General features: G+C 48.4%; 1 protein-coding gene across 3 annotated transcripts in view; it reads left to right on the forward strand.

Annotated features, from left to right (window-relative positions):
- LOC137433061 (ectonucleotide pyrophosphatase/phosphodiesterase family member 7-like) overlaps positions 1-26,797 on the forward strand; it is a 77,214-nt gene that overhangs the window by 10,166 nt on the left and 40,251 nt on the right. For 2 of the 3 annotated variants that reach the window (XM_068125491.2, XM_068125492.2), the window contains exons 2-3: positions 14,569-14,732; positions 18,272-18,383. In XM_068125491.2, coding sequence (XP_067981592.2) covers positions 14,569-14,732; positions 18,272-18,383 — 276 coding nt within the window. Of the gene's footprint in view, positions 1-13,297; positions 13,503-14,568; positions 14,733-18,271; positions 18,384-26,797 lie in introns of all 3 variants that reach the window. The other variant, XM_078783907.1, reaches the window with a different exon arrangement.

Here is a 26,797-nt window from a genome sequence, read left to right on the forward strand (position 1 = left end):
CCTGCCGAGGACGCAACCACGGAGCGATCGCTGTGCTGGGCTCGCCCAGACCGCCCGGAGACGCTCAGTCTCACCTTTCCCGGGCATGCCCGGACTCGCCTTTCCCGGGCTCGCCCGGCCCGTCCGGCGACACCCAGTCTCGCCGTTCCCGGGCATGTCCAGGCATGCCCGGCCCGTCCGGCGACACCCAGTCTCGCTGTTCCCGGGCATGTCCAGACTCGCCCAGGTCTCCCGGACACGCCCAGTCGTGCCTTTTAAGGGCAAACGCTCCGGCATGAGATATTCGAGTGCTTGTATATAATGCTGCCCGATAAACGGGCTTTTCAGAGTACCCGAGTTGATTTGATGCAATAAAGAAACTCGGACGAATTCCAGCTTTTTGTCGCGTCCATTCTTTCGATTCGAGTTGGAGCACAGCTCCTTCATTGGTGACATACCGACATGGACACGGCAGTTGCCCTCAAACTGCCTACCCTCTGGGAGGCTCATGCGGCGGTTTGGTTCGCCCAGGTGGACTCCCAGTTCACCCTGCGAGGCATCACCGCCGACGACACCCACTTCCATCATGTGGTAGCAGCACTCGGCTCAGCCACCGCGGCCCACACCCTCAGCCTCCTCCAGCACGCGCCAGCCGCTGACAAGAACGGCGCGATCAAGAAGCTCCTCCTCGACGCTTTCGCCCTCTCATCGGCGGAACGCGCACGGCGCCTGCGCGACCTGCCCGAGCTCAGCGACACGCGCCCGTCCGAGCGAATGGATTACATGCTCTCGTTGCTCGGGGAGCATGCCCCGGATTTTCTTTTTCAAGAGCTGTTCCTCCGTCAGCTGCCTAGCCAGGTACGCCTCGCCCTGGCAAGCACACAGATCACGATCCCCGCGCCCTCGCCAGGGAAGCCGACAAGATCTCCTCGGCAGGCCAACGCATCGGGGCAGCGACCTGGAGCCTGCCGCCGTCCGAAGCAATGCCCATGGTGCCCGAGCACCCGGCACGGTCGGCGGCCGAACTGCCGGCGCAATTGGCGGCCGCTACGCCGCGCCGACCGCCTCCAACACGACGACCGGGGCCTACACCTGACCAGGCGTGGTGTTACTACCATGCCAGGTTCGGACAAAAGGCCCGGACATGCCGACCCCCGTGCACTTTCGGCAAGTCGGGAAACGGCCGGGCCGGCGTTCATTACCAGCCAGGAGTGCCGGCCACACGGGCAAATGACTTTTTATCAGGGACAAAGCGTCCGGACGGCGCTTCCTGTGTGACAATGGCGCCCAACTGAGCGTCATACCCGCCTCCGATCAGGACAGGCAGTCCGCTGTTTGCGGCCCCTCCTTGGTGGCGGCCAACGGATCGGCCATCCGCACCTTCGGCCCGCGCAACGTCACCCTCTGCTTCGGCAGCCAGCGCTTTCATTGGACTTTTGTGACCGCAAGCGTGCCCATGGCTCTGCTGGGCGCCGACTTCCTCTGCGCACACGGGCTGCTGGTTGACGTCAAACGGCGTCGCTTCGTCAGCGCCGAGACCTTCAGCTCCCTGGCATGCACGTTGAGCAGCTCCGCGCCGACCGAGCTAGCATGCGCCCTCCCGGCGGCGAACGAGTTTGCTCGCCTGCTCGCGGAGTTCCCGGCCCTCACGCGGCCGACGTTTTCGTCCGTCGTGGTACGACATGGTATCGAGCACCACATACCAACTACGGGCCCGTGGTCTACGCCAGAGCCCACCGCCTCGACCCAGCCAAGCTCGCCATGGCCAAAGCCGAGTGCGACGCTTTGGAACACCTCGGCATCGTGCGGCGCTTCGATAGCGCGTGGGCTTCGACACCACATCGTACCGAAGCCGGGGGGCGGCTGGTGCCCATGTGGCGACTACCGCCGCCTTAACGATGTTACCACCCCCGACAGGTATCCGATCCCGCACATTCAAGACTTCTCCGCCCGTTTGGCAGGACGGGTCATTTTTTCGAAGATCGATTTGATACGGGGATACCACCAGGTACCTGTCAGGCCGGCCGACGTCCCAAAAACGGCCGTCATCACGCCGTTCAGCTTATTCGAATTCCTTCGAATGCCATTTGGCCTCAAGAACGCGGCTCAGGTGTTCCAGCGCTTGATGGACGGCGTGCTGCGTGACCTGCCGTTCCTCTTCGTCTACCTGGACGACATCCTTGTCACCAGCGCGTCCCGGGCCGAGCACCTCCTCCACCTCCGAACACTGTTCGGGCGCCTCAACGAGCACGGCCTAATCGTCAACCCAGCCAAATGACACTTCGGCACGGCAGCCGTTGATTTTTTGGGCCACCACATCACCAAGAACGGGGCCGTGCCGCTGCCTACCAAGGTTGAGGCCATCACCGCGTTTCCGCGTCTCGGCTCCATCAAGGCCCTGCAGGAGTTCCTCGGAATGGTGAATTTCTATCACCGCTTCGTGCCCCGCGCTGCTCAGCTCATGCGGCCCCTCTACGAAGCCCTCCGGGACAAGCCGGCCAAACACGACGTCGTCTGGTCCGCAGCCATGGACGCGGTATTTACAAGCTCAAAGCGGGCCCTCGCCGACGCAACACTGCTCGCTCACCCGGTGCTCAACGCTCCCATCGCCCTCACCACGGATGCCTCCGACTACGCGGTGGGCGCCGTACATGAGCAACGGGTGAACGGGGTTTGGTAGCCACTCGCTTTTTTCAGCCGGCAACTCCGGCCGAACGAGCTCAAATAAAGCACGTTTGACCGCGAACTCCTCGGTCTACACCTGGCCGTTCGCCATTTCCGCCACCTCCTGGAGGGCCGACCCTTCACGGCTTTCGTCGACCACAAGCCGTTGGTTTACGCAATGGCCAAAGTCACGGAGCCGTGGTCGGCCCGCCAGCAGCGCCACCTCTCCGCCGTGTCGGAGTTTACCACGGACATCCGGCACGTCGCCGGCAAAGACAACGCCGTGGCCGACTGTCTTTCTCGGGCCAGCGCGAACGCGGTCCACCTCGGCATGGACTTCGCGCTTATGGCGGCTGACCAGACCACCGACACCACGGTGCAAGCCCCCCGGGCGGCGGACACGGGCCTCCGCCTGGCCGACGTCCCCTTCGTGGACACTGTCCTGCTCTGCGACGTCTCCCAAGGCCAGCCTCGCCCCATCGTGCCCGTTACCTGGCAACGCCGCATCTTCGCCTCCCTCCACGGCCTTTCCCACCCGGGCCGGAAAGCTTCCCAGAAGCTGGTGTCCGCGCGATTCGTCTGGCACGGCCTTCGGCGGGATGTCCGCGATTGGACCAGCACCTGCACGGCCTGCCAACAGGCCAAGGTCCACCGACACACCCAGGCCCCGCTGGCAACTTTCACCGTGCCCGAACGGCGTTTCGACCACGTCAACGTGGACCTGGTGGGTCCCCTTCCCCCCATCACGGGGTTTCACACACCTGCTCACCATGGTGGACAGGACCACCAGGTGGCCGGAGGCCGTTCCCCTCGTCTCCACCACCACCGCCGACGTGGCGCAGGCTTTCATCGCCACCTGGGTCACCCGTTTCGGCGCACCGGCGGACATCTCTTCGGACCGCGGGCCGCAGTTCACCTCCGAGCTGTGGGGCGCGGTCGCCCGCAACCTGGGGGTCAGGCTCCACTGTACCACGGCCTACCACCCCCAAGCCAACGGGTTGTGCGAGCGGTTCCACCGTTCCATGAAGGCCGCGCTCATGGCCGGCCTTCAGGAGGGCGGCTGGACCGACCGGCTACCGTAGGTCCTTTTGGGCCTCCGCACGGCCCCCAAGGAGGACCTCCAGGCGTCCACCGCCGAGCTGGTCTACGGCCAGCCGCTACGCATCCCGGGCGAATTCGTGCCCGACGCTACCAGTCCCTGCTCCGCAGCTCGCCAGCGCTCGGACCTCCAGGAGACCGCCCGACGGTTTGCCCCCGTGCCAACGTCCTACCACGGTGACCCCCAGGCCTACGTCCCCCCAGCGCTCCGCACAGCGGAGTACGTTTTTGTGCGTCATGACGCACACCGGGGGCCACTCAGGCCGCCGTACGACGGACCCTTCTGGGTCCTGCGACGGGACGACAAGTCCTTCGTCATCGACGTCGGCGGCAGGTCGGACCGGATTTCGGTGGACCGCCTCAAGCCGGCGCACGTGGACATCGACCAACCACCTCGGTTGGCCCTTCCTCCGCGGCGAAGCCACCCCCCTTCCACGGTGCCTCCCGCTCGACCACCCACCCCCACACCGGACCCCCACCCCCCCACGACGCTCCAGGGGTCGCTTCGGCCGGGTCATCAGGACCCCCCTTAAATTGACCCTGCCGGTGCAAGTCGATTCTGGGGGGCATGTGTAGCGGTTGCCGCTGAACATACACAATCGCCTTACACCTGCCGAGGACGCAACCACGGAGCGATCGCTGTGCCGGGCTCGCCCAGACCGCCCGGAGACGCTCAGTCTCGCCTTTACCGGGCATGCCCGGACTCGCCTTTCCCGGGCTCGCCCGGCCCGTCCGGCGACACCCAGTCTCGCCGTTCCCGGGCATGTCCAGACTCGCCCAGGCCTCCCGGACATGCCCAGTCACGCCTTTTAAGGGCAAACGCTCCAGCATGAGATATTTGAGTGCTTGTATATAATGCTGCCCGATAAACGGGCTTTTCAGAGTACCCGAGTTGATTTGATGCAATAAAGAAACCCGGACGAATTCCAGCTTTTTGTCGCGTCCATTCTTTCGTTTCGAGTTGGAGCACAGCTCCTTCAATATAATAAAACAAATATCATGAAACATTTACATTTTGTAGTCAATTATATAATTTAAATAAACGTAAATGCAAATTTCGCATGTGGAAAGAGAAAGTACACCCTTGGCTCTAATCGGTGGTATTGCCCCCTTTGGCAGAAACAACCTCAAGTAGGCGTTTCTTATAAATGTCTACCAGTCTCTGACATCGACTGGGAGAAATTTTTGCCCACTCCTCCATGCAGAATTCTTTCAGCTGTGCGATGTTTGAGGGGTTTCTTGCATGCACAGCTCGTTTGAAATCCCCCCACAACATCTCGATGGGATTTAGATCCGGGCTTTGACTTGGCCATTCCAGAACCCCCCATTTCTTTCTTTTCAGCCATTCCTTGGGGGATTTACTGGTATGTTTAGGGCCATTGTCATGTTGCAAGGTCCATCTGTGGTTGAGCTTCAACTTTCCGACAGATGGCCTCACATTATCCTCAAGTACCCTCTTGTACAATGAAGAATTCATAGTGGATTCTACGATGGTGAGGTGCCCAGGCCCTGATGCAGCAAAGCTGCCCCAAACCATAATATTTCCACCACCATGCTTTACAGTTGGTATCAGGTTCTTGTGGTCAAATGCTGCCTTTGGTTTTCGCCAAACATGTCTTCTGGTACTGTGGCCAAATAGCTCTACCTTTGACTCATCTGTCCAGAGCACATTGTTCCAGAAGTGCTGGTATTTGCCTAGGTGTTCATTGGCAAACTTTAGTCTTGCCCTGATGTTCTTTCTGGACAGCAAAGGTTTCCTCCTGGCACACCTCCCATGTATATCAAATTTGTGCAGCCTCTTTCTAAAGGTAGACTCGTGCACTTTGACATCAACAGCGGCAAGAGCTACCTGTAGGTCCGGTGATGACATTCTGGGGTTCTTAGAGACTTCTTTCAACATCTTGCGGTCTGCTTTTGGGCTGAACTTGCTGGGGCGGCCTGGCCTGAACATGTTGGCAGTTGTTTGGAATCTTCTCCACTTGTAGATGATCTTCCAGACAGTCAAATGATTGTTTTCAAATTGTTTGGAGATCTTTTTAAATCCCTTCCCAGACTCGTAGGCACCTATAACCTTCTTTCTGAAGGCCTCAGAGAGCTCTTTTGATCTAGGCATAGTGACGCCGCACACTTCAACAACAAAGAGCAAACCAAACTAAATGTCTGAGGGTTTAAATAAGACAGGTTCCTCCAAGATCCTCTCTAACGATGTTCTCATCATTTGCACCTGGGCTGATGCACCTGATTCTAATTTTAGGTATTTGAAGTAGCGATAAATGTAGGGGTGTACTTACTTTTTCCACATGCGAAATTTGCATTTATGTTTATTTAAATTATTCAATGGACTACAAAATGTAAATGTTTCATGATATTTGTTATATTATATCACCTTTATCTATCAATATTGTTGAAATGAAGATCAAATAGCTGTATGTTGAAATATGTTGAAAAAGTCAAAACTTTACATGTGGTGTACTTACTTTTTCACGTGACTGTATATACATATACATATATACATATCGTCCACGAGGAGTAGGGTGTTGTCGACGAGGCAAAATCCAAGAGAGGTCGTGTCGTGGGCGCAGCCAAAAAGCGAGAGGAGTGTCCTCGGCGCAGCGAAATCCAAGAGAGGTCGTGTCGTGGGCGCAGCCAAAAAGCGAAAGGAGTGTCCTCGGCGCTGCGAAATCCAAGAGAGGTCGTGTCGTGGGCGCAGCCAAAAAGCGAGAGGAGTGTTCTCGGCGCTGCAAAATCCAAGAGGCCCTCGTGGTTGATGGGCGGGGGTATATACCTGACCCCAAAAACTCCCCGAATGTTCCACAGCCTCCCATTGGCTGAGGTTTGCCGCATGCTGGCCTTCAATCCTTCCTCCTCCTTAGAAGGTTTTCTTCCTCCTTTCTTCCTCCTTCCTCCTTTCTTAAGAAGTCCTCCTTCCTCCTTTCATTCAGGGCTCCGTCTTTGGCTACGCCTTCCTGCACATCTAAATGGCTTCCTTGAACATCACAAAGGCTTGACATCCTGACTACTCAACGCATATCTGGTCTCTATTACGACACAATGGGAAAGGGCTAATCTTTACATTCAATAAGAAATAACTAACTACTGCAGGCTACATGTTGTCGTGCAATTAACTCTAGGGGGTTTGCCTTTATGGCAAAACCGCAACACTAACCCCTCCTCTCACCGAGACTCGACCCGAGTCGTCCACATGGAGTGGCTGGGGTGAGCTGGAATTCAATTAACATTACTATTAGTGTGACACGTAGATGTGATTCCCCTAACATTTTAATGTCAAATCCCAATGTGTGCGACATTTTTTTTTTTTAAACATTTAAATGTACATTTTTAAACTAAATATGTCCCTCCTAATGCGTTGAGAAACTACCTTACAGATTCACACCCGCAACCTTATACTGTTCGTGTATTGCCGGAATTTTGAAACTAAACGGTTAACCGGTGGGCAACGTTTTACATTTTACACTAAACACAATTTATTTACAAAAACTATGACCCAGGACCTGGATTTGAGGAATAAAACTTGGAGCACTTGTTGCTGGAGTCATCTTCTGGCTTCTTGCCTTGGTAGGCGGGCTAACAAAAACCGGCTGGCCCTGACCAGCATACAGGCCATTTCAAGATCAGGGCCAGCTAAATCTTCATAATTGCACACATGGATCACTTTTTTTATTTCGTGAGCGGGGCCACTTGACAAGTGGTCCAAATGTGTGGTGTCAGTGCCACTCAACAGGTGATCCATGTGTGGCGTCAGTGCCACCCAACAGGTGGTCCATATGTAGCAAGATGATGGGGGCAGCCAAGAGGTGAAACAATGGAAATGGGTGTGGCCACAGAGCCAGTGGTCCATAATTAGTGAGTGATGGGATGATGGGAGTGAGTGTGGATGGCAGCAAGATGATGCGATGGCAAGGTAAGTCCTCGTGATGGTCCTGGATCGGGGAGGAAGAGAAGACGCAACGAGCAAAAAAGGAAAGGACACAGTGGCACATGCAAAACAAAGGTATGACAAGTGGGTGAGAGGAATGCCGACAGAGTGAACTCGAGCCTGGCCCTACCCGTACGTACCCCCACCGTTAACTACACTACCCTAGCCCTCCTTGTATTTACAATTCGTCTCTACGTCTTGTCTCCCACGTCCCCTCTTTATGTCAAATTTGTCGCCAACTCCCCCCAGGTTCTCCCAGGAATGAACACAATATTTCGTACTCATGTCGTGATGCATCTTACCAATCAAACATTGAGTCCCGTGTTGCGAAATCCATCCCCTTGTGGATGGTTGTGGATGGTGCGAAGGGGTCCTCACAAAATCCTAACTTCACTAACATCATTACACATTTAATCTCCCCAGGTTTGTACCCTGCCAATTGGCCTTCTTTAAACTATGTGGTTCTGAGAACCCGAATTCCCATTGCCCACACTGTGGTGCCCTCCGACTTTGGGTCTAACCCCACAAATTTTCCTATTCGTGCCCTTGCACAATTTCGGGGCTGGGTCGTGTGGCTTCACCAGCAGGTCTACCTGCCTGCACCCCCTGGCCCACCGGTGCCGTCTCCCAAGCTCGCCTACTCCTCACCCTAACCTATCTGGGGAAGGCCCTCCCTGGCGCTTACCCCCTGATGCCCACCGTGGCATTGGGCACCCGAGTCCTCTTCCGGGATTCTCGGGCCCACTCACACTAACCTAACTGGCTCTCTGAGCCTACCTACGGCCTTACATGGCCGACGAGCTCCCAGTGACCGGCGGGGTGCCTCAGCCAACTATCTACCACCAAACCACACGCCCAGCCATTCCAATGCCTCCTGCACCTCACAAAACACTTCCTTTCCTCAATCAGCACCACAGGTGTCAATATCCATGCAATTTACCTGCACCCTCTATCTAAATTTAAAGTACCCACCCGGGCCTCCGTGAATGAGTTCCACTCCCCCCATTCAATCTTTTGCACCATGCATTCCACACCATGCATTCCACACCATGCATTCCACACCATTTATTTCCACACTATTTATTTGCACACCGCAACACAATCCAATTCACACTTACACACTGCATCATCTATCTAACTGATTTCCCCTATAACTCGTGCTTCCCTCTTCGTCCATTTACACTACGCATACCCTTATGTTAGCAACCACTAAAACTCTCTACGTCCCCACTACAGTTCATTGTCACTACTTAAATCTCTGTCCCTATGGTCTCTCTAGATCCCTAATCATTATCCTAGCCCTCCCTCAGCTAGTGCTGCGGTGCCCCCATGGAGCAGCGATTGCTGGCCCCTCCATGGGCCTAACAATGCTATCCCCCTAAACTAGTGCTCATGGGCCCCCCTTCGTGGGGAATGTTCACACCACCATACCCCCACGTGAGGGGACCAATACTCCCCCAGTCCTCTATGCTATGAGCCCCCATCTGTGGAGGTACTTTGTCGCGGCTCGGCCTCTAAGGCCAGAGCGATCCATGAGGGTGCTTGGTCGCCTGTATGGGTTTCTATCCGGCCGGCATGGATGATCCGAGGGGGGTGGAGTTGGTGGTTCCAGGTGCCGGGGACCATCCCTGTGCGGGGCCCTGCGGTGCCACGCACGATGACCCAACCGGCCACGGTTAGAGCACCTCACCTGGTAAGGTGCGTGCCTCCGAAACTCCGAATTTCCCCTCGAACCCCGCCAATCATTCTTGCCATGGTATGGCGCCAACAATACCGTGTGGGTGCCGGAGGTACGAATCCTGCACGCTGGTCCTTGTGAGACTGACGCAGCACCGATTCCCTCTGGTCCCCACGGTGCACCAGCTATTTGGGGCTCGTGCCACCAATTCGTCCCATTGACCCCTATTCCGGTCGGTGTCGATGCCTGAGTTGGTGGATTACCCCTCGCACTCCGTTCCGTACTCGCGCACACTCTCTCCACACACTCCGTCTCAGTCGCACCCCTCACAATGGGCCCTTCACGAACTCCCGGGTCTATCCTTTCTCCCAAGCTAGCCGAACACCCGATCGCCCCAACACATTCCCGATATCGCTACTCACCTCGGGACTCACCTTCTCCCGGCCCTCTTCAAGAACCTGTAAACTTTTTATTTGATTAGCAGGTATTCCATCAGGCTGCGAGCACCACTCTTGCACACATTCCATCAATTCCTTCCGTAATTCATTCCCTGTCTCTCCTTGTGTCATTTTGATTTATATTATTCCTCCTTTCACCTCCTCCAGCTTCTGTTTCACCCTCCGTTATTTCCTGCTGCACCCCTACTATTTCCTGCTCCAACTCTACCTTCGTTGGTTTCTCTTTCTCTACCTCCCGCGTCAATATTTCCATTCCCCCAGTCAGTTTGGCCGTACTCTCCTTCAACCCTCGCTGGACGCGCATCTCACCCCGCTTTACCTCGTCACGTGCACCCGCGAACTCCTTGCTCATTCTACGCCCAATCTCCTCTCCCATCTTTTTCATGTCGCAGCTTGACTCTTCTCTCATCTTTTTTATGTCGCACATTGATTCTTTTATTTCATCCCTCGTGGTGTCCATCCGATCACCCAGTTTATTCATTTTACATCTTGACTCTTCCAAATATGCTGTGGTTTGAGTCATGAATAACTCCATGTTAACCCCTGCTTGCACAGCGGGTTCAGCCTCCGCCGCTGGCCCTGCGTGCGAAGCGCCGCCATTTTCTCCTCTCCCTGCTGCCTGGTGTTGGCTTAGCGGTTAGGGTCCCGGCTTGGGATCCTAGGATCCTGGGTTAGAATCCCGGCCGATCGCTGAATTAACGCCAGGGGGGGTTGACTCAGCCTGTCATCCTTCCGAGGTCGGCAAATTGAGTACCAGCTTGCTGGGATGAATGATCCCGGTGTGTACCCCGGTTTAGAATAGGTACACCGTATCCATGCGCATCGTAAGAGCGTGACCAAGGGTTGGCGTCAGGAAGGGCATCCGGCCATAAAAACATTGCCTCAAACAGGGAACCATGATTGGCATGGGGCCCGCAAGGCTAACCCCCGCTCTAGCGGGGAAAATGGCCTTAAAACGATCATTCATTCATATTTATTCCTGCTGCGCCATGTTTAACTCAAACTTAAATCTGTTCGTTTGTGTCCTGGGCCATTAATTCCTCATTCTCTACATTTCCCATATCCACCGGAACCTGCTCGGCTTGGCCAGCCATCATTCGAATTTAATTTAAATTTTATTTTAAAAAGATGTTTTAAACTAAATTTCCACACGCTCGTAATTTCGCAGTATGTGAAGCGTACTCCAGGTCCAATCCCACTCCCGGACACCAAATATGTTGTGGATCCCGGGTTCGTCGATGTACTAAGGGGGGTTTATGCCCCGCTCCCCCTCAAACTCCGGGTCCACTGAGGCCACCGTCCACGACTACTAAACTCGTGATTGACGGATTACTAAGCAATTCCGATCGCAAATCTCTCAGTCACGCGCCGAAAAGTTTGCTGGTCAAATATCCCAAATACCTTCAAGACACGTGACCGTAGAAACTGGGGATTGAACCCTCGCTTTCACACACCTTATTCAATTGCGTGCCGAATGGATTTGCATGGTGTGGAAAGCGGCGTTACCTGACGTGATTTATGAACCCGATTTGAGCCAAATTCGGTCTCGGATGATGCTAGGCCAATGGAGAAAAGACGTATCCGAACAGGTTGGAAAGGAATCAGATGTACAGCCTTATATTTTGAAGGCACAGAGAATACACAAAAGATACAGCTTATTAAGTCCTTACCTAATTATAAACCCAACTTGGCACCTTCACACTCACTCTCACACAGGGGAGGACACGCTAGTTAAGGGCGTACCGATGTACGTGCTTGCTGGGATTGCCTCAATGGCCACGTGGTGTCCGGACGTGCAGTTCGATGTGATGATGTCCGAAGGACGAACAGCCACCTTGAAGTCAGGACGGACAAACTAACGCAGGTTGGACAAGCTGCCACGCAGGCAGACAAACTTCAGCTCAGGTGAGTCATGTAGAAAGCCAACGCTTGCAGGTCAGCCGGATGGCGCAAGAGATCGGCGGAGAACAAAGCAAGAGAGGAGTGTTGGCGAAGGACAAAGGCACAAGAATCTTGTTGGTGAGGCGAAAGGCAAGTCAGGTCGTCGACGAAGCGAAAATCAAGAGGGGTGTCCTCCACGAGGCAAAATCCAAGAGAGGTCGTGTCGTGGGCGCAGCCAAAAAGCGAGAGGAGTGTCCTCGGTGCTGCAAAATCCAAGAGAGGTCGTGTCGTGGGCATAGCCAAAAAGCGAGAGGAGTGTTCTCGGCGCTGCAAAATCCAAGAGGCCCTCGTCGTCGATGGGCGGGGGTATATACCTGACCCCAAGAACTCCCCGAATGTTCCACAGCCTCCCATTGGCTGAGGTTTGCCACATGCTGGCCTTTAATCCTTCCTCCTCCATGGAAGGTTTTAGTCCTCCTTCCGCCTTTCATTCAGGGCTCCGTCTTTGGCCACGCCTTCCTGCACATCTAAATGGCTTCCTTTAACATCACAAAGGTTTGACATCCTGACTACTCACCGCATATCTGGTCTCTATTACTACACAATGGGAAAGGGCTAATCTTTACATTCAATAAGAAATAACTAACAACTGCAGGCTACAGGTTGTCGTGCAATTAACTATAGGGGGTTTGCCTTTATGGCAAAACTGCAACAATACATATATATATATATATATATATATATATATATATATATATATATATATATATATATATATATATACAGTATATATATATATATATATATATATATATATATATATATATATATATATATATTGTTGTGGTTTTGAGTTTTGAATAATAAAGGTTAAATTTCCCCCTCATAGTTAGTCACACAAACAACACATAGCCTCGCGATAATTCAGTTATTTCTTAGTATTTTCGAGCTTAGTCCTTTTCCTGTGTTAGTTCTGCGTTGAGTAGAGTAAGGAGAATAGGTCCTTTCATCGCTTCCATTGTCCTATGCCGCCTCCATCGCCTTACGTCTCTTTGTGCTGCCTTTGGCTTCTTGGCCTGAATTAACACGAGGCCGGCCTGGAGGGTCGGGCGGGACCGAAAGAGGGCGACAGAGAAACTGATGGTAAGCGCGAGCTGCCAATCAGGGCTCAGAGGGTGTGGCGGCAGCACTGCGTCACAGGGCTTGGTTGGCAGGTTCGAGAAGGCTCAGGGCGTGGCAGATATAAGCGGTCACGCAAAGCCCCCAGGGGGACCCATGAGTGAAGGAGCGGGGTGAGCAGTAAGTGAGTCACGAGAGATTGAAGTTCGAGCAATTGAGGACTTGCGAGCAGTTGGATTGAAGAGCGCAGCAGTAAGAGGACGCACGAGTAAGAGCGTCGAGCAGCAGTTGAGTGAGGACTCGCGAGTGAAGGAGCGCGGTGAGTTGGCGGTCAGCAGAGAGCTTTGAAAGATAGGGATCGGCGAAAGACGCACATGAACCAGGATACGCACTCGTATGAAAGTGACGCTCGGTTAAGCTTGAAGCCGAGCCGCATATAGTGCATTGAGTTATGCGAGTGATAACGCGCTGTGTAACCGCCAGCCGCGCTGAGAGACGCGTACATTTCCCGCCTTCCTGCATCATCATCATCTGCCTTTGTTCGAGGGACGCGCTACGAGAATCCTTCCACCGCTTGCTGGCCATCTTCACGGGACATGCTGGGACCGTGGAGAGCCGGACGGGGCCGTTCCTGGATGACCACGTCGGCGCGTTTGGCCTGAACATCATTCTGCCTGCAATTCCCTGTGTGAGTGTGAACGGGCCCGAGTCTGGGTATTAAGAATAAGACTGCTTAAGTTCCTGCTCTGTGTCTCTGCATCTACCGATCATTGTACATACTTGTGGGAATAATAATTAAACCTGTGTTCTTCCTTCCATTCGATCGTTCTCGTGTTTTCCTCATTGACCAAGCGTGGTAGGAGTAGAATCGCTCGAATCGGGTTCCACTACTAGAAAACTGCACGGACCACGTGGTACTCAATCCGCTCGGTGTACCCAAATCACACGTGGCTTGTGTAAGGCTTGCTACCCCGCTTCCGTGGCGGCGCAGGGATTTAGGTATGAGCGAGACTTGGTCCCGAAACCCTACCTTGCGTTTGCCCGGAAGAGGCGTTTCAAGTCTCTCGGTTCTGCCGAGCCCAGAAAGAACAAGGGGCTTAATCCCCCCTTGGTAAGGGTAAGAAGGGCGGCGGAGAACCGTAACAATATATATATTTGTGCAGTGTCTGTGTTGTCTTGTGTTGTCACTGAACTACTCCCTCAAACTTTTGTGAAAAAGTACCAAACTTCTGGTATGCACCTATCTCTCCCGTGTGTATGTCCTAAGGGTATTTGTTGGAAAAAAAAAATGGATTTAAGTTCCGTTGGGTCGGTTTACGTCATGGATTGGTCCAAGTCCTTGCCAATCACAAGGCTTCCCTGCATTGAAATGACTCTTAGTCATTTGGCAAATTTGGCATTTGTCTGCTATCCGTTACAATATGAATCCTGAGCTGCAAATCTTTTGACTGTATCTTTTGTGTATGTATATATATTTCAAATATTTCAAAACAATTGAACATTTTGCTTTCATAATGCAGATATATATATTCCACATGACATTATGTCAACCTGATTAGATTACGGCTGTGATTGGCTGAATTTTGTTGTCACAGCAACCATCTGGTAACTTGGCTTGTGCATGCGATATTTGAAAAAATGTTCAAGATTTAGTTTTCATATAAAAGGCGGGTGACCGAGAGTATCAGCTCCTTCTTACTATTTCATTATAAGTATTTGATCAACTTTATTCTATGAAAATGTTTTCCTGTTAGGTTCCTCTTCGCATTTAAACAAGATGGAGCTTCTCAAGATTGTTTCCACCACTTTGCTCTTTGTGTCATCACTGAGTGCCCTTCCTGCAGACATGGGATCAGAGAGAGAGCCAAACAAGCTCTTACTCATTTCGTTTGATGGCTTTCGGTGGGATTACGACCAGGTATATTACATTTGCTTTGATGTGTCCATTGCAACTTGACATCACCTGATCTTTGACCACTTGACCCCAAAATCATATCAGTTTATCTTTGCATTATAAAATTTAATAAACCATGTTTGGTGAGAATCCCATTACTGATTCACAAGTTATCGTGGTAACAGCATTTGTACCTAACATGACCTTTGACCTCTTGACTCCAAAATCGAATCAGTTGGTCTTTCCATCATTATACATACCTGTTCCAAGTTTGAATTTGATCCCTTCAGCCGTTCTCAAGTTATAAACCTATTACAGATTTTGACCTTTGACCTCGTGACCCAAAAATCTAATCGGTTCATCTGTACCTCATTATACATACCTGTACCACGTTTGACTAAGATCCCTTCAGCCGTTCTCAAGTTATAAACCTATTACAGATTTTGACCTTTGACCTCGTGACCCAAAAATCTAATCGGTTCATCTGTACCTCATTATACATACCTGTACCACGTTTGACTAAGATCCCTTCAGCCGTTCTCAAGTTATTGTGGTAACGAAAACCTATCACAGACAGACAAATGGACGGACGTATGCACAGCGACTTCGACTTCGTCGGCGGAGGAATACAAAGTAATCACTGAAAACAAGGAAGTAATGCTCACATATGACCTAATTATCCCATTAAGCGTGAACAAAGAAAACGAAGCACTGCGACCGGATGTAGTACTGAGGTACAAAAAAAGAAAATAAGACATTGCTAATCTCGGTGTCTGTACCTCACGATTTTGGCCTTTGCAATGCAGAAATCAAGAAAATGACCAAATACCTCAAATTCATCTCAAAAATGAATTGAAAATATTCTGGAAGCTGAAGAGAGCTGAAATTGTACCGGTGATTATTGGATCAACGGGAATGATAAAAAAAAAAGAACCCAAGAGATCTTAAAAGACATCCCTTGAATATTATGACAAACGAACTGAAGTTAGAAGCTGTCTGAGGCTCGTTGATGATCCTCAAAAGAGGCCTCACACCAAAACTTTGAGAACAAGAAGAAAACTTCACAACCCGGTCCGTGATTCACGATGCCTTACCTGCGAGGACTCCGTTCCACCATCTGAACATCGCACGCGTATGGAAATAGCAACCAACAACAAACAAAGTCAATGGAAGCAGCAACCACGAAGGTTTACCTTTGAACAGAGGTCTTTAAAGGAGAAATTCAAGTGGAAATTAAATGTAAAAATACATGAAGTCACAGAGAATACAAAATGCCAGGCTCCGCTTTTCACAACTTCAACCAACATGGCGGAACTCCGAACACGAGGTCCATGGGATGCGATGAGAATTTCTTTTTTTTAAAGCGATTCATCACCATTGATAGATCGGGCCAGAAACAATATAGAGCACATGATATATCAAAGTTGTGGAACGATACGGACAAAACTAGGTGGATGAGTTGTGTAGGTGACAGCAAGCCGATTTGATTCTGGTTCGTTCATTCATTCATTCATAAATGTGGATCGTGTGTGTGTGTATGTGTTCGTGCGTGCGTGCGTCCGTCCCCGCTCACTTATACTTGCCTACAGGTCACAGTTTTTAACCGATCTTCACGAAACTTCACCAAATGGTATAGTTCGTGGTCCGACAAATTCCCATATATATAATTGAGGTCAAAAGGTCAACTTAGGCCAAAGGTCAACCACTTTTCTCAAATTTCTAAAATCCTCAATTTTCATCCGATTGACTTGAAATTTTAATTGGGGTTTCATAGCGGCTAACTGAATTCAACCACCAACTATTTTTGAGATCAACTTATGTCACAAGATCAACATAGGCCAAAGGTGAACCACTTTTCTCAAATTTCTAAAATCCTCAATTTTCATCCGATTGACTTGAAATTTTAATTGGGGTTTCATATCAGCCAACTGAATTCAACCACCAACTATTTTTGAGATTAACCTTGGTCACAAGGTCAACATAGGCCAAAGGTCAACCACTTCTTCAAAATTCTAAAATCCTCGATTTTCATCCGATTGATTTGAAATTTGAATCGGATTTTCACATCAGCTAACTGAATTCAACCCCCAACTATTTTTGAGATCAGCATAGGCCAAAGGGTTAACATAGGCCAAAAGGTCAACAACCGTTTCAAATTTCTAAAATCCTCAATTTTCATCCAATTGACTTGAAATTTCAATATGATTTACATATAAGCTAACTGAATTCAGCCACCAATTTTTTTTGAGATCAACATAGGCCGCAAGGTCAACATAGGCCAACCACTTTTTACAAATTCCTAAAATCCTCAATTTTCATCCAATTGACTTGAAATCTGAATAGGATTTGCATATCAGCTTACTGAAACCAACCACCAACTATTTTTGAGGTCAACATAGGCCAAAAGGTCATCATAGGCCCAACTTATAAAATTGTCAATTTTCATCCGATTAACTTAAAATTTGAAAATGATTTGCGTATCAGGTCACTGAATTCAGCCACTAATTATTTTGAGGTCAAAGGGATGCTCTACTGAGTGCCATTCTACTTTGCTCTGTTTTGCCAAGTGTCGCTCAATGAGTGATTTTTAATTTGTCTGTTTGTTTGTTTGTCCACACATAATAAATATGATTTTCTCTGCAACCATTGGTCCGATTGACAGGAAATTTTCATCATTGGTGCAACTCCACATGCACACTTTATAATGAGAATTACGAGGTCATATGGCATGTGATATGGGCACCATCTTGGTAAAACCGAAAAAATTTGCACCTGCATATCTCTGAAAGCGCTGCATTAAAAAAACGAGACATGGCTCATTGTAAAGAACTCTCCATGAGGAATAAAACATGTTAATGATGATGTCATAGGTGCCTCTATTATGACGTCATAATTCGACAAGTGCAAACCTTCATCCGATCAAGGTGATTTTTTTTTTCTCTGCAACCGTTGGTCCGATTGACAGGAAATTTTCACCATAGGTGCACATCCTCCTCTAGAATTCTTTTTAATGATTGTGACGTCGTAGGTCACGTGGTACGGCGCCATCTTGGAAGAACCGAAAAAATTTGCACCTATATCTCCGAAAGAGCTGCATAGAAAAAAAATGAGACATGGCTCATCGTAAAGAACTCTCCATGGGGAATAACATATGTAATGATGTCATAGGTTCCTCCATTATGATGTCATAATTCGATAAGTACAAAACTTCATCCAATCAAGATGAAATTATTGAGCGTCATTTATGGATAAATTGGTGAAGAAAAAATGAATAATGATGACGTCAATCGGTCACATGGTTCGGCTGCCATATTTGTTTTCACACAAAAGCCTTAAAAAACACTAAAAATATGTACTGGTGAGGGTCTGCAATCTGCTTGCTCTTTCTAGTTTCTTCTTGTGATATATCAGCAAACTATTATAACCAAGCATGTACATGTTGAGATGTTTGCTGTTTGAATTGGCTCATTTAATGTGGGGTAATTCCAATAAAAACAGACACAAGAGGTGATGTAAAACACAATCAAGAGTATGGTTATAATTTTTTACTCTTTGACATACAGAATGTCAGTACACCCAACATGGATCGCCAGGCAGAGCTGGGAGTGAGAGCAAAGTATGTGATACCTCCCTTTGTAACCATGACGTCTCCAAGTCATTTCACAATTGTTACAGGTAAAACGCATCACATTCAGAAGGTATTTTCAGTTGGTAACAATGAACATTGTTTGTACTTTGAGAAAGGAATTGCTTAACCCCTTCATGCCTAAGTGACCCATTTCAACTCATTCAATCAATGTAGCAGACTCTTTAGACTTTAGAGAGTGTTGGTGTTGTAGAAGCAGTCTCTTGGCATTGGTTATGCCGGATGGTTTGCCATTGCCTTCCCAGCAGTAACTCAGGGTAGGAAATTGTAATTTGTTCAGCGTGCCGGCAATAGCTCGCCCACTCTTCATGACAGATACAATGGGATGTTTAACATTTACCAACTAATGCTGGTAGATGGTGCCCCTAGAATCGAATCGATTTTAGCTCTTATATGAGCCTTGACTAAGTGTACAAAAAAAAAGTGCTCACTGAATCCCAGTGCTCCCTGAATTCAAGTGCTCCCTGAATCCAATTGCTCCCTGAATCCAAGTGCTCCCTGAATCCAATTGCTCCCTGAATCCAAGTTCTCCCTGAATCCAAGTGCTCCCTGAATCCAAGTGCTCCCTGAATCCAAGTGCTCCCTGAATCCAAGTGCTCCCTGAATCCAAGTGCTCCCTGAATCCAAGTGCTCCCTGAATCCAAGTGCTCCCTGAATCCAAGTGCTCCCTGAATCCAAGTGCTCCCTGAATCCAAGTGCTCCCTGAATCCAACTGCTCCCTGAATCCAAGTGCTCCCTGAATCCAAGTGCTCCCTGAATCCAAGTGCTCCCTGAATCCAAGTGCTCCCTGAATCCAAGTTCTCCCTGAATCCAAGTGCTCCCTGAATCCAATTGCTCCCTGAATCCAATTGCTCCCTGAATCCAATTGCTCCCTGAATCCAAGTGCTCCCTGAATCCAAGTTCTCCCTGAATCCAAGTACTCCCTGAATCCAATTGCTCCCTGAATCCAATTGCTCTCTGAATCCAAGTGCTCCCTGAATCCAATTGCTCCCCGAATCCAAGTGCTCCCCGAATCCAATTGCTCTCTGAATCCAAGTGCTCCCTGAATCCAATTGCTCCCCGAATCCAAGTGCTCCCTGAATCCAAGTGCTCCCTGAATCGTAGTGCTCCAGGAGTATATAAACATCAATAAACATTTCTCATTCACATTCCCTGCTTAATTAAGAATCTTTAGAATCGGGGCTCAGTCAAAACTTGAACTTGTCATAAGACGCCCTCTGTGCAGTTGCGCAACAGGATGGGGATTCTTCATTCCACTTGGATCGTGTCACACCAAATAGAGTCATAGTCATATTCTTGAAAGACTTTGGAGTAAAAGGGTTCTGAAAGTTGCTGACATACAAAACCGTCTATCAGAGTTGATTGCATGTGGACTGCACACGACAAGAATGCTGTGGAATGTCATGTGATGAAAAGATGTCTGTCTCTTGAGCAGGCACATAATTGTAGCCATTTTAGAACCCTTGTTATTATTCGATGATATTATTGAAATGTTCTTGTCTCAACAAAGTATTCACACCCCTTGACTTTTTCACATTTTGGTGTTACAGCCTGAATTTAAAAGGCATTAAATTGAGATTTTTTCACACTGATTTACACATAATACCCCATAATATCTCTTCATGTGGGAGTGGCCAGATGGAATTTATTTGGATATTTTTTTCAAGTTAATTAAAAATTAAAAGCTGAAATGTCTCGAGTCAAGAAGTCCTCAACCACTTTGCGAAAACACTGCATATTGAGCGCAGGTGCATCTAATTTCTTTTGATCATCCCCGAGACGTCTCTACAACTTGATTGGAGTCCACCTGTGGATTCAGTTGATTGGACATTATTTAGAAATAAATGCACCTTTCTATGCAAGTTCCCACAGTTGACAGTGCATGTCAGAGCAGAAATTCGAACATGAAGTCAAAAGAATTGCCCATAGAACTCCAAGATAGAATTTTGAGGAGGTATAAAGTCACGTGAAAAAGTAAGTACACCCCATGTAAAGTTTTGACTTTTTCAACATATTTCAACATACAGCTATTTGATCTTCATTTCAACAATATTGATCGATAAAGGTGATATAATATAACAAATATCATGAAACATTTACATTTTGTAGTCCATTGTATAATTTAAATAAACATAAATGCAAATTTCGCATGTGGAAAAAGTAAGTACACCCTTGGCTCTAATAGGTGGTATTGCCCCCTTTGGCAGAAACAACCTCAAGTAGGCGTTTCTTATAACTGTCTACCAGTCTCTGACATCGACTGGGAGAAAATTTTGCCCACTCCTCCATGCAGAATTCTTTCAGCTGTGCGATGTTTGAGGGGTTTCTTGCATGCACAGCTCGTTTCAAATCCCCCCACAACATCTCGATGGGATTTAGATCCGGGCTTTGACTTGGCCATTCCAGAAACCTCCATTTATTTCTTTTCAGCCATTCCTTGGTGGATTTACCGGTATGTTTAGGGTCATTGTCATGTTGCAAGGTCCACCTTCGGTTGAGCTTCAACTTTCCGACAGATGGCCTCACATTATCCTCAAGCACCCTCTGGTACAATGAAGAATTCATAGTGGATTCTATGATGGTGAGCTGCCCAGGCCCTGATGCAGCAAAGCTGCCCCAAACCATAATATTTCCACCACCATGTTTTACAGTTGGTATCAGGTTCTTGTGGTCAAATGCTGTCTTTGGTTTTCGCCAAACATGTCTTCTGGTACTGTGGCCAAATAGCTCTACCTTTGACTCATCTTTCCAGAGCACATTGTTCCAGAAGTGCTGCTCTTTGCCTCGGTGTTCATTGACAAACTTTAGTCTTGCCCTGATGTTCTTTCTGGACAGCAAAGGTTTCCTCCTGGCACACCTCCCATGTAGATCAAATTTGTGCAGCCTCTTTCTCATGGTAGACTCGTGCACTTTGACATCAACAGTGGCAAGAGCTACCTGTAGGTCCCGTGATGACATTCTGGGGACATTTAAAGACCGAAGACCCTTCAGAACACTTTAGCACCCATTACAATTACCCTTTAGAATCCTTTAGCACCCATTACAAATACACTTTAGAATCCATTACAATTACCCTTTAGAATCCATTACAATTACCCTTTAGAACCTATTATAGTTACTCTTTAGAACCAATTACAATTACCCTTTAGAACCCATTACAATTACCCTTTATAATCCATGACAATTACCCTTTAGAACCCATTACAATTACCCTTTAGAACCCATTACAATTACCCTTTAGAACCCATTACAATTACCCTTTAGAACCCATTAAAATTACCCTTTAGAATCCATTACAATTACCCTTTGGAATCCATTACAATTACCCTTTAGAACCTATTAGAATTACTCTTTAGAACCAATTACAATTACCCTTTAGAACCCATTACAATTACCCTTCAGAACCCATTACAAATACCCTTTAGAACCCATTAGAAGTCCTTGTGGTTCAGGGTGGAGGGAGGGGACATTATAAAAGTGTAGGAATTATCCCGTCCATCGGGTTCTTTGCTCCTGAGATCAAATAGATAAGCAGTACCATATTTACATGTTGAGGCAAAAAAATTCAGTAATTCGACCTTTACTCTTTGAAATAACTATGTTCTGCTCAACTAATAACGTGAAAACAACATGTTTCTAAATGGAAACTAGGACTAAAATCTGGAAAAATGCTGGAAGTTCATCTTATGAAGTCTGATGAGAAAATGAGAATTGGCACATGTTTAAGTGAAAAAGTAAATAATTGCCAAACTTTCTTTAGAATGTTTATTATCCAGGTTACCTTTTCTGCTTTTGAAGAGTCTTTTACTGTGAAGGTTTTGATCCCTTGACTTGTTGTGGCGACCATCAATTTAGACTTGTGCGTGCTTCCTGCAGCTTGATATCGGATAAGACGCCGTGCGAAATGTGGAAACTCCGCAAGCATACTGAAACTGTACAGTAAGCTCCATGACAATTTTCAGTATCCATCAACCAGTCATAACTGGTGGAAAGCAGCCATTCATCACGCACATCCTTTTGTGGTCGCCTTCCTCTTTTTCAGTGAACTTTGTGTTACGGATTCGTCACTTCCGTTGTTGTGGTTTTCATCCACTGTAAATATTTTTGATTCCATGTACTATTATTGTTGTCGTTTAAAGAAAAATAGATTACTATTTGCAAAAGGAAAAAAAGTTAATGTTTTAAATGAAACCGGAACCGGACGACGACGAAGAGGAAGTGGAGAAAGAGAAGGCGGAGCGAATGAGTTGGAGAAGAAAGCCGAGTTGCTTCGAGGTCTGGAGCGAACGATTGGCGAGCGAGAGTCACGAGTGAAGTTTGGGTTTCCCAGGAAGGGGATTCCTGCGGCAGAGTTGTTATCGCTGTGACAGATCAACCTGCGTGACAGGTTTTGTGTTTGATTCCGGAGAGAATCATCAGAGTGCCGTTATGCCACGAGAGCGGGCCGTCGGCCATTTTGACTCGCGCAGGACTTGCGCTTCGCTCAAGGTTTCATCTCGCTTCAACCATTTTCACCGCATTCAGACGTTAATCTGGTGTGTGTGTGTGCAACGTGGCTTTTGAAGGTTAATTTGCGGTTCGCCGACTGTGAGCCGTGGAACGTCCATACCTGAGGGTGTGATTTCCCGGTCGCCTTGAGGGTGCCTTTGCGCAGCTTTGGCTGCGTGACTGTGACTGTCATCCGAACGGGATTCTGACCTCGATTAGACATCGTTCTGACGATCGCTGGAGCGGATCGACTTGGGCTTGATGCCGGAATAGAGACATTGGGGAATGTTCTTCTTTTCGCTCACTTGGAGCACATTGAGTTATATTGTACGAACCTGATGGTACCATCATAGGAATGATATACTATTTGTTGTACAATTGATTATTATTGTTTTTGTGTTGTTATTCTTGTGTGACCTTAATACAATATTTGTTTGTTGGTAACAATTGGTGTGGTTTCACCATTGATCTTTGACACAGAATAACACATCTTTCTTCCGTGACTCCTCTCGGGGCTCGGACGTACACCATGACCAGGGGGTTTGGGGAGGAGCACATAACGGAAATTGGGTTGCTCGTCCGGGATAGAATAGAAATTGTAATTGAAATATTGGACATCCTAGAATAGAATCATCAGAGAATAGAAATTGGGCGCTCGTCTAAAATTGGCCCAAATTGAAATTGGGGGCTCGTCTAAAATTGGCCCAAATTGAAATTGGGGGCTCGTCTTTGCTGCCAAAATCCCCAAATCTCGTCCGGGATTAAATTCCTTAACATTCCCAAAATTCCCAAATTTGGAATTTTTCTAACATTCACAAATTTTTCAAAAAGGTTTTTTGAAATATTTTGTGTGAAGGTTAACAGGTGTTAACTGATAGTCACCATGGTGTTTGATGCAGAAAAGTTTGCAGCATCCCCTAATGAGGCACAGTTCCAAGCGTTAAAAAGATCGGAACTCTTGATATTGGCCAAACATTTTAACTTGGAGGTCCGAGCTCACATGAAGAAAGCAGAGATGCAGACATTGGTGGCAGAATCTCTGGAGGGACAAGGAACATGGAAAGAGGTAGCCTTGGATTGGTTACCCGAGGAAAAAGAAAATGTGGAGCCCCGGAAAATGGAGATGCAACTGCAGAGCTAGGAAAGGTTAAAAGTGTTGGAATGGAAAGCCGAGGAAAGAAGAGCAGAGGAAAGGAGAGCTGAAAGGGACCTCGAGGAAAGAAGAGTAGAGCAGGAACGAGAACTTGAGGAGAGAAGAACTGAGGAAAGGAGAGCTGAAGAAGAGAGAAGAGCAGAGGAAAGGAGAGCTGAAAAGAAAGAAGAGCAGAGGAAAGGAGAGCCGAAAGGGAGTTAAAGGAACGTGACATGGAGTATCAGAAGGAACTTAAACTCAAGGAGCTGGAATTAATGGGAGAATGGAGAGAAGTAGTATCCATGCCGGCTAGTTCGACAACTAGTCAGAACACTTGGGAAGTTGGTAGGCATGTGAGGCTGGTTCCACCCTTCAATGAAAAGGAGGTAGCCAAGTTTTTTTTTTTACACTTTGAGAAAGTGGCTCAAATGCTAAAATGGCCTGTGGGGTCCTGGACTATGTTAGTGCAAAGTGTTTTGGTGGGTAAAGCTCAAGACATCTATTCGGCTTTACCAATTGACCAATGTGCAGATTATGAGATAGTGAAGAAAACCATTCTCAAAGCCTATGAATTGGTCCCTGAAGCTTACCGGCAAAAATTCCGGAATGCCAGGAAGAGGGAGAGTGAGACCCATGTGGAGTTTGCCAGAATGAAGGAAACCATGTTTGATCGGTGGTGTGACTCGAAGGGGATTGGGAAAGACTTCAAACTGTTGCGACAATTGATCTTGGTGGAGGAATTCAAACGGTGTATCCACGTGGACATTAAAGTACATCTGGATGAAAAGAAAGTACCAGAGTTGTATGAGGCAGCAGCCGTGGCAGATGACAATGCCTTGACACACAGGATGGGGTTCCATGAACCTAACTTCCCGCCTAGAGTTAGCCAGGGGAGTTATGGTAAATCAGGTGCGGAGAACAAATATTCATGGAGGTGGCCGAGAGATGACTATGAGGACAAATCTGATACCGCGACTTTTAGGGATCAGAAGACTACAGTTCCAAGACAGACGTATCTTCCGGGGGGCCCGAGGCAGACCACGAGTTTTTCCTCCGGGCCTACTTGCGCTTTTTGCAAGAAACCTGGGCATTTGATGTCCCAATGTTATGCCCTGAAAAGGAAAAATCAGGAGCGGAGTCAGACTAGTACAACTCCGAATGCATTGGCCAATGCGAGAAATCATCCTTGGAGGACAGTGCCTTGTGAAGGTTCCCATGCCAAAGTTACGGCATCACAGAACGACCTTGTTCAAGAGGGTTACACACCTTTTATTTCAGAGGGGTTTGTGTCACTGGATGGAGACTTGACTAACCAGAGACCTGTTAGGGTATTGAGGGACACAGGAGCACATCAATCTTTGATGCTTGAGGGCATTTTGCCATTGTCAGAGAAGACGGCAACTGGTGTTAGTGTTCTTTTACAGGGGGTTGGTGGCTATGCTAAAGCTCCACTTCATGTCATCCATTTGAAGTCTGATTTGGCGTCAGGACCGGTCACCGTAGGTTTACAAGCCACTCTTCCTGTAGAGGGAATCTCTTTTATTATCGGGAATGATTTGGCTGGTGGTCGAGTTTCTGGTAATCCGATGTGTGTTGAAAAGCCTAGTATGGAAAATAACACCGCACAGTTAGAACAGGAGATTCCGGGTATCTTTCCATTTTGTGCCGCGACTTGTGCTATGGGTAAGAAGCGCTCTGAAGAGAAGGAGAAGGTGCGGACGTCACGCTTTGCACAGGCACTTCTTGTCGAGTGCCCTGAAACTAAGTGTCAGCACACACAAGTCAGGGATGGAGGCAATGTTGGCAAGCTCTTTTTTTTTTTTTTTTTTTTTTTTTTTTTTTTTTTTTTTTTTTTTGTATACAATATCGAGGCTCGTGAAAGAGCGAACATTAATCACACAGAAAGACAAACCGACACATAAAACATATAACATAGGGAGCGGTAGACAAGATGGGGAGAGAGGGGGAAGGACACAAACACAACATATGAGAGCAGGGACCGAGAGACATGGAGACATCGAGAGATCTGAGAGAGGGCGAGGGCTTTGGGGGGGGGGCGTGGGAAGGGGGCAGTGGGAGAGGTATAAAACATATGGACACTGCCAGGACTTCCAGGAAAGAAGTTGGAATTTCAAACAAGGTGGATCTGGGGTGAATTAGCGGGGGTAGAAAAGATCAAGGTTTTGGATGGGGGAAGATAAGAGATGGTGGTGAACAGCTGTTTTAAAGACCTGGAGGGAGGAGTGGGATTGAAGGGAGTGAGGGAGTTTGTTCCAGAGGCGGGAGAAAAGAGGAATGAAAGAGTGAAGGTGAGCGGAGAGCCGAGATTTCGGCAGTTTAACCATCAGAGGGTTGCTGGCAGATCTTGTGCGACCTGTAGGAATATTTGGGGGACAGAGCACAGAGAGAGCTGGGGGTGCAAGGCCGGAGAGGAGTCGGTAGAAGACAGAAAGACCACCTACCTGCCTGCGGTGAGTGAGTGAAAGGCCCTCAGAGATAGCTTCATCGCGGGAGATTCCAATAATTCTGAAAGCTTTGGTTTCAACAGCGTGAAGCCGAGCTAGGTGTGAGGCAGGAGCACCGGCCCATAGGGGAGAACAGTATTCCATTGAGCTGCGGATGAAAGCCTTGTATGTGGTGAGGAGCTCAGGTGTGCCGAGGAAGGACTTCGCACGACGGAGGATGCCCAGTCGGCGACTGGCTTTGGAGGCCAGCTTGGAAATGTGGTTTTCCCAAGAAAGATCATGGCAGATAGTGAGACCCAAAATCTTGAGCGACAGAACTTCTTGGAGAGGATTGTTGAGAAAGTAGATGGGAGGGTTG

Source organism: Myxine glutinosa, chromosome 8 (assembly GCF_964187855.1).
Source record: "Myxine glutinosa chromosome 8, kmMyxGlut1.1, whole genome shotgun sequence".
NCBI classification, from domain to species: Eukaryota; Metazoa; Chordata; class Myxini; order Myxiniformes; family Myxinidae; genus Myxine; species Myxine glutinosa.